Source organism: Ascidia mentula, chromosome 9 (assembly GCF_947561715.1).
Source record: "Ascidia mentula chromosome 9, kaAscMent1.1, whole genome shotgun sequence".
NCBI classification, from domain to species: domain Eukaryota; kingdom Metazoa; phylum Chordata; class Ascidiacea; order Phlebobranchia; family Ascidiidae; genus Ascidia; species Ascidia mentula.
This window is the reverse complement of record NC_138574.1, coordinates 15,382,902-15,393,391: the sequence shown is the minus strand read 5'-3', so window position 1 is coordinate 15,393,391 and position 10,490 is coordinate 15,382,902. Positions and strand designations below refer to the sequence as shown.

General features: G+C 40.4%; 2 protein-coding genes and 1 non-coding gene across 5 annotated transcripts; 2 read left to right on the top strand and 1 right to left on the bottom strand.

Moving 5' to 3' along the window:
• Positions 1–189: 189 nt before the first annotated feature.
• Positions 190–271, bottom strand: Trnal-uag (transfer RNA leucine (anticodon UAG)). The gene has a single exon. It is a non-coding gene; the product is annotated as a tRNA-Leu (tRNA).
• A 2,411-nt stretch (positions 272–2,682) lies between these two features.
• Positions 2,683–5,221, top strand: LOC145914682 (integrin alpha-D-like). The gene is made up of 10 exons (XM_083002498.1): positions 2,683–2,861; positions 3,003–3,198; positions 3,253–3,361; positions 3,503–3,668; positions 3,727–3,778; positions 3,861–4,003; positions 4,056–4,164; positions 4,219–4,327; positions 4,439–4,590; positions 5,078–5,221. Exons 1-10 carry the CDS (start codon positions 2,695–2,697, stop codon positions 5,219–5,221), a joined length of 1,347 nt encoding a protein of 448 aa, XP_082858624.1. The 5' UTR covers positions 2,683–2,694.
• LOC145913355 (integrin alpha-M-like) lies at positions 4,714–10,386 on the top strand. Of its 3 annotated transcripts, none has more exons than XM_083000980.1 (9): positions 4,714–5,936; positions 6,026–6,230; positions 7,066–7,174; positions 7,250–7,427; positions 9,323–9,410; positions 9,481–9,623; positions 9,680–9,785; positions 9,836–9,938; positions 10,038–10,386. In XM_083000980.1, exons 1-9 carry the CDS (start codon positions 5,782–5,784, stop codon positions 10,364–10,366), a joined length of 1,416 nt encoding a protein of 471 aa, XP_082857106.1. In that variant the 5' UTR covers positions 4,714–5,781; the 3' UTR covers positions 10,367–10,386. The 3 variants fall into 3 exon arrangements, with proteins under 3 accessions (XP_082857106.1, XP_082857105.1, XP_082857104.1); XM_083000979.1 differs by having other exon boundaries at positions 9,836–9,959; XM_083000978.1 differs by having other exon boundaries at positions 9,836–9,983.
• The last annotated feature ends 104 nt before the right edge of the window (positions 10,387–10,490 follow it).

The window sequence follows — 10,490 nt, the reverse complement described above, 5'->3', positions numbered from 1 at the left end:
GGTTGGCAGAAGAACAACCGTTTATGGTTTCCTCAAAATTAAATTCACAAGATACTATATCTCCTGCTGTAGTGGTGGCTTCATTGGTTTCTTTAAAATTGACAGGAGATTGTAGCGTTCTTGGAGCACCGATCAATAATCTGCATTTGATAAATAAAGAAAAAATAAAAATTTTAATTGCAAAAGTAGTGGCAGCGGTGGGATTCGAACCCACGCCATCGAAATGACTGGTGCCTAAAACCAGCGCCTTAGACCACTCGGCCACGCTACCGACAAACCTCGAGTTGCGAAATAAAGTACATAAAGTGGGAAACTTAAAAAGTGGCCTTAAATATCGAACAGCTTGCCTTGCATTCCACTTGTTAACATTTTGATGAGGTTGACTAGCAAGTTGATATCCAAAGAATTTCGGTGGCGTTGAAGGATTAGTAGTAATTTGCCTGCTCAAATACTTAACATTTTCGACATTGACATTCCAACTTTCGGCTTGCAACGCAAAGGTCAGTACCGCGATCGCCGTTGCAAAATTATTCAGCGACATTGTTTTGTATCCTACCTTTACACCTTATGAAAACCCTACAGAACGTTGCCGTTATGCCAACCGTTTTTCGAACTAATTTAACGTTCAGCCAGTTTTCCCAAACGATTTTGCAAATATTTTTTTCGTGTCCTTTTTGGCCAATTACCAAAACGTGCGAGTTGATTCAGGTCCACAAACAGATTACGCAAAAACCTTTCACCAGAGTTCGCGGGAAATTACATTCGTGTAGAAGTTGTTAAGTTATTGGTGTACATGAGCTACGTAAGCATAAGTAGAGGAAGAGCGAAGTTTTTTTGTAGGTTGTACGAACCAGCTAACATTGTGGTAGCGGAACCAACGACATAATATTTTAAAACCCCGATCTATTTTTATCAAAAAATTGCCACACATTGGAGGAATTGGATGTTTATCTGCTGTTGCAACAAAAATATTCTTTTTGCCGGTTAATCAACTGCAACTTTCCGCATAAACTGTGGGCAACCATCGCGTTCTGCGTGGCATTTACGTCACCAATCAATTAATCAGTGCAGTAACTTGAAGAGTTCAAAGGTCATCTGGGGTATTCGTGCTTGCTGTATTATTACGTCACAGTGCAGGACCTTTCCTCAACTCTTTACACAAATTATTCTGAAACTTATGAAGTCAACAAACAAAATCTGAAATTCAAGTTTTCAGCAAAGGGTGCAACATTCCATATGTTCGTCGCGCAGTTGGACAAATAATCGACGGAAATATTAATCCTTGTTCTCAATTCGTACAATTTCCTGAATGCAAGAAACAGTTAATTATGCGGTTCATCCACACTTGCATTGCAGTTGGACAATAAATTGCAGGACATGCAAAAATTTGTTACTTTATATAACTTTTTTGTTATTGAGTTTCACCAAATATTTTGTCAATGGAAATATATTTTGTCGAAAAGTTTTATGAAAATTATCCATTCTATTTGAGAGTTAAAACGAAGCAACACCAGGCATTTCAACCAATGACAAATCTTTTGGTTTTGGAACGGTCTCAAGCAAACCGAGGTGACATTTACTAAGACGTCACTGATTCAGAAGCCGGAAATCTTGTGAAATGTCATCAATTCTTTCTCCAGACGCTTGTCAATTATAGTCATGAGAAATTTTTAAATTAATCCCGCAGTCGCGGGTTGGAAAATGTATTTATTGCATCTATCTGCATCCTAGCATGTAATCTTTACATATTGTCCACGTTCACAACATTTGTCCATGGGATTTGACACATTGCTCCACGATAAAAGTTGCAAAAAAACTGTTAAATAGCTGCAATAATAATGGTCGGGCAGTTTTACTAAAGAGCAAAGGGTTCATAACTCATGTTTTTACCGTATGTTATCTAACGTTTAAAACCGCTCCAGGTCGAAAAAGTTTATTTATGCTACGGGTGTTGTCATTCCCAATTAAAATGTTGAATGTTGAGAAACAAAATCTGTTCTATCGCTCCATGAAAAAAGCGCGCTCGGTGCATCGGTGCGTGTCCAGCCTACACGGAAAGCTAATTGTGACGTAAGACTATGGAATTAAAAGAGCAATATAACATACAGTGCATAGTGAAGAAGATAAACACGCGTTTACTTTATCGAGTGTTTGTTGAATGGAGTTGTTGTGAGCTGTGATTATGAGTTCGTTCCTGTACAGAAAAATACAATTGCTTTGTTCAATAAAAGCATTACAGATAGCATTCCTAACAATTAGTTAAGACTTTGTTTAGTTCCATTAGAGGCGGGATGGGTTTAAGATTGTCGTGTACAAAGAAGTCAGAAACACAGCAACCGAATACCCATTTCAACTTTCACAATTAAACATTACTCTTGAGCCCACGTTACGAAACAAACACGCTATGGTTGGCGAAGAAGTTTACCGAAATTTGACCTCCGTTACGAAACAAGCACATATATTTAGATCACGTTTTACCAGACAAAGTTTTTGTAAGTTGGCGAAGAAGTTTACCTATGGTTGACCTCCTCGATGAGGAAGGACGCAGAACAATGAGCTTTAAATAAAGTTGACCCCCATTCGACCTCAATATACAAAATTATCTCGTATTAAAGAGAGCTCACGACAAAACCGCTTTGCACAAATTTATTTACAATCTTCATGTATGGGTTGTCAGAAAGATTGAAGCCAACAATGTTGCTGTTAATTCGTTTGATGTTTGTCAGTTCTCTCACTGCAGTAAAGTGCCAGTTATTTGATGCCAAACACCCTGAGTTTATCAAAAATCCAAACAAGATTGCTACCGAACCTGAATATTTTGGATTCAACTTCGTTATCGGCGGAATCGAGATCCCATACAAGTACGTCATCAAAATTTTGTTAAAACAATATTACGTCATCAAATATGTTTGAATCATGATTTAAACCTGTTTGGTGAAAACCTGACCATGTTACGCGGTAAATAACTTCATCGGTGTTCAACCATCAAACTTTACTTCAAGGTTTACAATTGGTAACCCAAAGACGGAAACGGCGTCTCCATCTGCTTATATGTATGTTTGTTATTATTCTCCTGATACTGCCTCGAACTGCAGCCGTGTAGAAGTTTCGGATAAAAAGGATGCTTACCCTGATGTGATACCAGGGAGTGAGGCGATGGGAATGACAGTTTTCGGAACTCGAAACGGAAGAACAGCGGTCTGTAAAAACATAAAACGTAACGTGCAGATTATCAACCAAATGTTGTTTCAGATTTGCTCTCCACAGCAGATTTTGAATTGTTCAACTGGATTACAAAATCCTGGATCTTGTTACAAATCTTCTTCGCACACTTGGAGAAAACTAAAGCAAAGTTTTGATGGTGTGTTGCTGCATTTTTTTCTGTTTGGGGAAAAACCTTTGTGTAGAACGTTTAGTTTCGTTCAGAAGTTTGTATTTTGAACCAATCCAGCTATAAAAAGTCAGCTTTAAACTCCATTCTGAAAAGTTACCTTACTTAAAGAATGCCCCAAAATTTGCTTGCAAAATGACGTCATGATTCTTCTCGATTACTCTGCTTCGGTGGACACGAACGGGATCGGTCAAAGTAAGGAATGGACCAAGAGTTTGACGACAATGTTTGACATCCGGGACACTACAGATGTGGGAATTATTTTGTTTTCACGCGAGTAAGAAGCAAATAATTTGCTTTGTGCCTTCACATAAACAGGAAACTTGTGTTTGCAGAATCAAGGTTGAGGTAGAACTTGGAAGTTACCACGACCAAAAGAAGCTAAACGTAAGACTTCATTTTCGATACATAAGATTATTATCTTAAACAACATGTTCTTGGTGTCGGTGCTGATTGCTGTCGTCTTTAGGCAACAATTGATACGATGAGAATTGATCAATTCGACACAAACACAGGAAAGGCGCTCTTGCGTGCAGTCACAGAACTAAAAAGATCACCAAGATTTCCAGATGCTAAATGCAAGAAAGTAATAATCATATTAACGGATGGAAGGTAGGGATGGGTTGGTTTGCTCGAAATCTGATTTCATATCAAATTTACTCAGAGCAAGCGATTCGGCCGTCTTGTCATCGGCTGTTAAAGAAGTTAGACAATACGGAATCACTTTGTATACGGTAGCAGTCGGGAAACAATTTTCACAACAAGAATTATTGGTAATATGGTTATAAAGTACCGGTGTACATTAACCCGACTGACACAAATTATAGAGTGTAGTGCAAAACCAGAAAGATCATATTTACACTTTGGACAATTATTCAAATCTATATACTGTGACGTCATCCATCACGGAGTCAATTATTTCAACTTTTATGGAAGGTTGGTTTTGTAATTAACACATGGATTGTAAAACTAATTGACGTTAAGTTAATTCAATATTCGTTTGTTGCAAACACGTCTGTCTCACTTGACTTTAACAAATGTTGGCAGGGATCGGTGAACAAACTAACTTACAACAGGCGGAAACAGGGATTTCTGGAACTTTTGGAACGGTTTGTGTGTGTGTGTGTGTGTGTGTGTGTGTGTGTGTGTGTGTGTGTGTGTGTGTGTGTGTGTGTGTGTGTGTGTGTGTGTGTGTGTGTGTGTGTGTGTGTGTGTGTGTGTGTGTGTGTGTGTGTGTGTGTGTGTGTGTGTGTGTGTGTGTGTGTGTGTGTGTGTGTGTGTGTGTGTGTGTGTGTGTGTGTGTGTGTGTGTGTGTGTGTGTGTGTGTGTGTGTGTGTGTGTGTTTGTATGTGCGCACGTAACATCCATAAAGTAAACATGGCAAACCGTTCTTTTCCTCGCGTCATCAAACTTCCTGACAGGACATCCCCTCCCCCCTCCAGGTAAGTTTGTAGCGCAACCAACTGCACACAACATATACGTACAATCAGCAAAGTTTTTGTAGCAATTTAGGCCGGGATTTCTATACCCTTACATTTAACACGTTTTAATTATAAGAAAGGTTGAAATATCAGGGTTATATTTTAATTAACAAGTGGCCCAACCACAATATAGCTAATTGTTAAAATCAAAGGATCAAATACATTTTCAGTGAGATACCAAATTTAATGTCAACTTTTTTATCAGTTAGCGTTGCTCAATCAACAAGGTTTGGTCGCTCCATCGTGGTTTCGAAAGAGTTCAAAGATTCAGCAAGGTTTTCGTAAGCGCGAATCTTTCCGTTGTGCTGCGGAAATTATGACCAACTTCAGTAGAGTAATCACCTTCTAACAATGGCCAGAAATCAATGACCGGGCATGAGTTGGGAGCTGTTTACTCGAAACTAAGATGTGATCAGAACTGTGGATTCGGTTTTCTGCATAACAGGGTTGCTTCTATAGCTTCCTACATTCAAATCACAGTAGATTCTCTCTTGTATAATACGCTGTAGCCAGAAGGTATGGCGCAAAAAGCGTTTTGGGTAAACATTAGAAAGTTAGTGTCTTTTTGATTTAGACATCAGTACAGAAAAAAAAACAGTGGACAGCAGTTCTTTGTCGACAAACAATGAACAAATGTTTACTCATAATCGTGAAATTCACCTAGGCGAAAACAGAAAAAAATGCAATGCAGACTTATTTTAGAAAGCTAGTAGCCTACATAAGTGGTTGCTTACATTTGTAAGTTACGCGTGACAACTTTTTACCTTTTCCTAATTAGGAATTTGAGATTACTTTGACAAATGCGGTTCAGGTGTAGATTTAAACGCTGTGTATGTTACTGCAAACTATCCATACGGGCGGAGTGATTTTTGATGGGTCTGGTCACCCATCGTGCTTACGTCATCCGCGATGACGTCACACCTGCTGTGGGTGCTTGTGGTATGTTGGGTTGGGGTGGACGGGTTTAACGTATTAATGAGCACTGAGAGGTTGGTCAGGTCTGGAAACCAAACTTCATATTTTGGTTACAGCTTCAAGATGATAAAAAGCTCCAAAAATTTAAAGTTAGTTTTTTTATTATTATAAACACCAGTTCGTTGTGACGACGATATTTATCCGGTGTTTGATGCAAACTTTGTGTTTGTTTCCACAGTTTATATATCGGAGCCCCGCATGCGGGTGGGGCCGGACCTTTACACACTGGGTCAATATTTCGATGCGTCAAGGACGGTTTAAGGTCAAAATGCGTTGATATCACGCCCAGTCCGCCTGTGAACCCAGCACTTCCGCCTGTGATCAACACAGGGTCATCAATCGGGTTAAACATCGCTTCCAACGCCAACAGAGGCGAAATATCGGTGAGCGCTGTCGGGATAAATATGTGTTGTTCTATCTTTGCTGCCAGACATAGTAATTAATAGTAATTGCTTCCAAAATTGTTTATTGAACCAACGTTTCGTCTACCATCCGGCGCTTGATGCATTATCGTTGTAACATAACCCTGAGGAAGTCTCGCTTGATGGTGGTCATAACGTTGGTTTCAATAAACACTTTCGAAACTTAAGGCCGTATCTCTGTATTTCTATGAAAAAGAGTTTCTTGGTTGGGAAATGCCCCTCTCCAACTCTGCCCTGCGTAACAGAGTTAATTGTGTGTAACAATGCAATGGGTTTATTTTGGCTGAAAAAGCAAAAGAAAAGTGTAGGAATGTTTTGTGAAAAAATGAATCACAGATAGTACCCTCCATTTGCCATTAAGTGAAGCCACCAACCCTCCTCTACACAATGCACTCAGAATTAGATGTCTCAAAACTGTTTATGGGGGCCCCCCAGGGCTGTTTGTATCCCCCCTAGGACTGGCAGTTTGGCGGTAAGCCTTTGCAAAACCCCCTATGTGCTGTCTTAATGCAGCTGTAATCTATTTTTTTTTCTGTTAATTGATAGTCCCCCTTCGTGAGTCATCAGACTCGGAATTGTTTTTGGCAAACAAGAGAAACTGTCACCAGGTGCATGAAGGCGAAAGACCTCTAAAGCTCAAATTGCAAGATTTAATTGTGAGATGCGGCCTTAAGTGCCAGAAGAATAATTCCTATTAAATATGTGTTGGTTCAAAATAAGTTTGCGATCTGCATCAATTCCTTGGGTTAGGTCGTTACTATTTGAAAACTATTAACTCATTATTACGTAACAACAGATTTGTGCTCCCGGTCGAATGCTCAATTGTTCTTCCATTTTTGCAATGAATGGAGCGTGTTATCAGTATATGAGGAAATGGGCGCCTTCAACCAAGCAAGCAACCAGATGTAAGATTTTACTAGAATGGAAATTGTTAAAATATGTTGATCCTGGGTGTCGTAAACATGAATTTTGTTCTGCAGTTTGTCCAATGAAACACCTTGACATTGCATTGGTTTTGGATGGATCCAAGTCTATTTTACCGGGTGATTTTTTACGCATTAAATCCTGGGTGAAATTGTTGGCTTCGAAATTTGATGAAGTCCAGACGAGTGTTGGAGTTGTTCAATATTCTTATTACTACCCGCGAAAAGTTTTTCGGTCAGTAGCACAACATGGTAGACATCATAGTAGCACACCATGGTAGACATCATGGTAGCCATCATGGTAGACATCATGGTAGCACACCATGGTAGCCATCATGGTAGACATCATGGTAGCCATCATGGTAGCCATCATGGTAGCCATCATGGTAGATATCATGGTAGCCATCATGGTAGCCATCATGGTAGCCATCATGGTAGCCATCATGGTAGCCATCATGGTAGCCATCATGGTAGCCATCATGGTAGCCATCATGGTAGCCATCATGGTAGCCATCATGGTAGACATCATGGTAGACATCATGGTAGACATCATGGTAGCCATCATGGTAGCCATCATGGTAGACATCATGGTAGACATCATGGTAGACATCATGGTAGACATCATGGTAGACATCATGGTAGCCATCATGGTAGACATCATGGTAGCCATCATGGTAGCCATCATGGTAGACATCATGGTAGCCATCATGGTAGCCATCAATGTAGCCATCAATGTAGCCATCATGGTAGCCATCATGGTAGACATCATGGTAGACATCATGGTAGACATCATGGTAGACATCATGGTAGCCATCATGGTAGCCATCATGGTAGCCATCATGGTAGCCATCATGGTAGACATCATGGTAGACATCATGGTAGACATCATGGTAGCCATCATGGTAGCCATCATGGTAGACATCATGGTAGACATCATGGTAGACATCATGGTAGACATCATGGTAGACATCATGGTAGACATCATGGTAGACATCACGGTAGCCATCATTGTAGCACACCATGGTAGCCATCATGGTAGACATCATGGTAGACATCATGGTAGACATCATGGTAGCCATCATGGTAGCCATCATGGTAGACATCATGGTAGCCATCATTGTAGCCATCATGGTAGCCATCATGGTAGACATCATGGTAGACATCATGGTAGACATTATGGTAGCCATCAATGTAGCCATCATGGTAGCCATCAATGTAGCCATCATGGTAGCCATCATGGTAGACATCATGGTAGACATCATGGTAGACATTATGGTAGCCATCAATGTAGCCATCATGGTAGCCATCATGGTAGCCATCATGGTAGACATCATGGTAGACATCATGGTAGACATCATGGTAGACATCATGGTAGCCATCATGGTAGACATCATGGTAGCCATCATGGTAGCCATCATGGTAGACATCATGGTAGACATCATGGTAGCCATCATGGTAGCCATCATGGTAGACATCATGGTAGACATCATGGTAGACATTATGGTAGCCATCAATGTAGCCATCATGGTAGCCATCATGGTAGACATCATGGTAGCCATCATGGTAGCCATCATGGTAGCCATCATGGTAGACATCATGGTAGCCATCATGGTAGCCATCATGGTAGACATCATGGTAGACATGGTAGCCATCACGGTAGCCATCATGGTAGCACACCATGGTAGACATCATGGTAGACATCATGGTAGCCAACATGGTAGACATCATCGTAGCCATCATGGTAGCCATCATGGTAGACATGGTAGCCATCATGGTAGCCATCATGGTAGACATCATGGTAGCCATCATGGAAGCCATCATGGTAGCCATCATGGAAGCCATCATGGTAGCCATCATGGTAGACATCATGGTAGACATCATGGTAGACATCATGGTAGCCATCATGGTAGACATCATGGTAGCCATCATGGTAGACATCATGGTAGACATCATGGTAGACATCATAGTAGCCATCATGGTAGCCATCATGGTAGACATCATGGTAGACATCATGGTAGCCATCATGGTAGCCATGATGGTAGCACGCCATGGTAGACACCATGGTAGACATCATGGTAGACATCATGGTAGCCATCATACAGTAGTTTTCAACATATTTATGTTTTCTAGTTGGAAACGAAAAAGATTCTGGCGGTCGCAAAAGTTCATGAAAGTGGAAATAAAAATTGGTCAATACAAAAATCAGAGTCAGTTCAATGTGAGTTACCAAGCAAACATGTTGTAATATTTTTGTTATATTTAAACTTGTGCTTGCATCAATTGAACAGAAAGCTGTGGACAAAATTTCTCACCATGGTTTTCAAACATTTACCGCACACGCCATCTACCGGACAATATTCGAATTTAAAAGTTCGGCACATTACCAAAATCCGGGAAATAGAAAAGTAATGGTCTTGCTAACGGATGGGAGGTACATGCACTACCAGGTGGGCTCAGCATAACCAAACACGACTAAACATTGTTCAGATCAAACGACGGCGCGGTTTTGCGGGCGGCTTCCAACACAGCGAGGAAGGAAGGAATTATTACGTACGCAGTGGGGGTCAGGAACTACAGCTTGGCTGAACTGAAGGCGAGCAAAACACAAAGCATGGAGTCAGAAGTTTAACGTATTTATTTTAGACCATTGCGTCGGATGAGGGGAAGATACTGACACTGAACAGTTTTGACAAACTTGATTCAATCGTTTCAGCTTTACAGGAATCTATCTCAAGTTTTATGGAAGGTGCTGTGGTTTTATCCGCTGGTATTAAATATTCAATGTTAATAAGTTAGTGAATTGTGTCAAACAATCGTACTTTTTGAAAATATCTTTTTGATCTAGTTGGTTCAAACGTGAACAACACAAATGAATTGCTTCAGGGCGAAAGCGGATTTTCAAACACTTTCTCAAAAGTAAGTTGTGGCGGCCTGATATGTGTGTGGCAGAATGTTTGTGTGTGGGAGAATGCTTGTGTGGGGGAGAATGCTTGTGTGTGGCGTGTGTGGCGTGTGTGGCGTGTTAGGCAAAAACTAGGTTTGAAAAGAAAGAGAGAATCGACCAAACAAAGTGAGTTTTTGTTTTTTCTCGTCTTGATAAGTTTCACAGAAATTGTCATTGCCAGGTTGGTTGATGTCGCATGTCAAAAGCAAGAAAATTTATCAAATCTCTAAAATTTGATTTTCCTTCGGGAAGTTTTCTTTCGTTTCAACTTCACATTTCAAGACATCTTCTGGACGAAAAACTATGACCAATGAATAAATCTTACTATTCTAATAATTCCACTACACAAGCTCG

Coding starts and splice junctions, on each gene's coding strand:
- LOC145913355 (XM_083000978.1), top strand. CDS start 5,782: ATGACGTCACACCTGCTGTGGGTGCTTGTGGTATGTTGGGTTGGGGTG. Junction 9,411..9,480: donor AAAATCAGAGTCAGTTCAAT/GTGAGTTACCAA, acceptor TCAATTGAACAG/AAAGCTGTGGACAAAATTTC. Junction 9,786..9,835: donor ACAGCTTGGCTGAACTGAAG/GCGAGCAAAACA, acceptor TATTTATTTTAG/ACCATTGCGTCGGATGAGGG.
- LOC145914682 (XM_083002498.1), top strand. CDS start 2,695: ATGTTGCTGTTAATTCGTTTGATGTTTGTCAGTTCTCTCACTGCAGTA. Junction 3,199..3,252: donor CTCGAAACGGAAGAACAGCG/GTCTGTAAAAAC, acceptor ATGTTGTTTCAG/ATTTGCTCTCCACAGCAGAT. Junction 3,779..3,860: donor ACGACCAAAAGAAGCTAAAC/GTAAGACTTCAT, acceptor TGTCGTCTTTAG/GCAACAATTGATACGATGAG.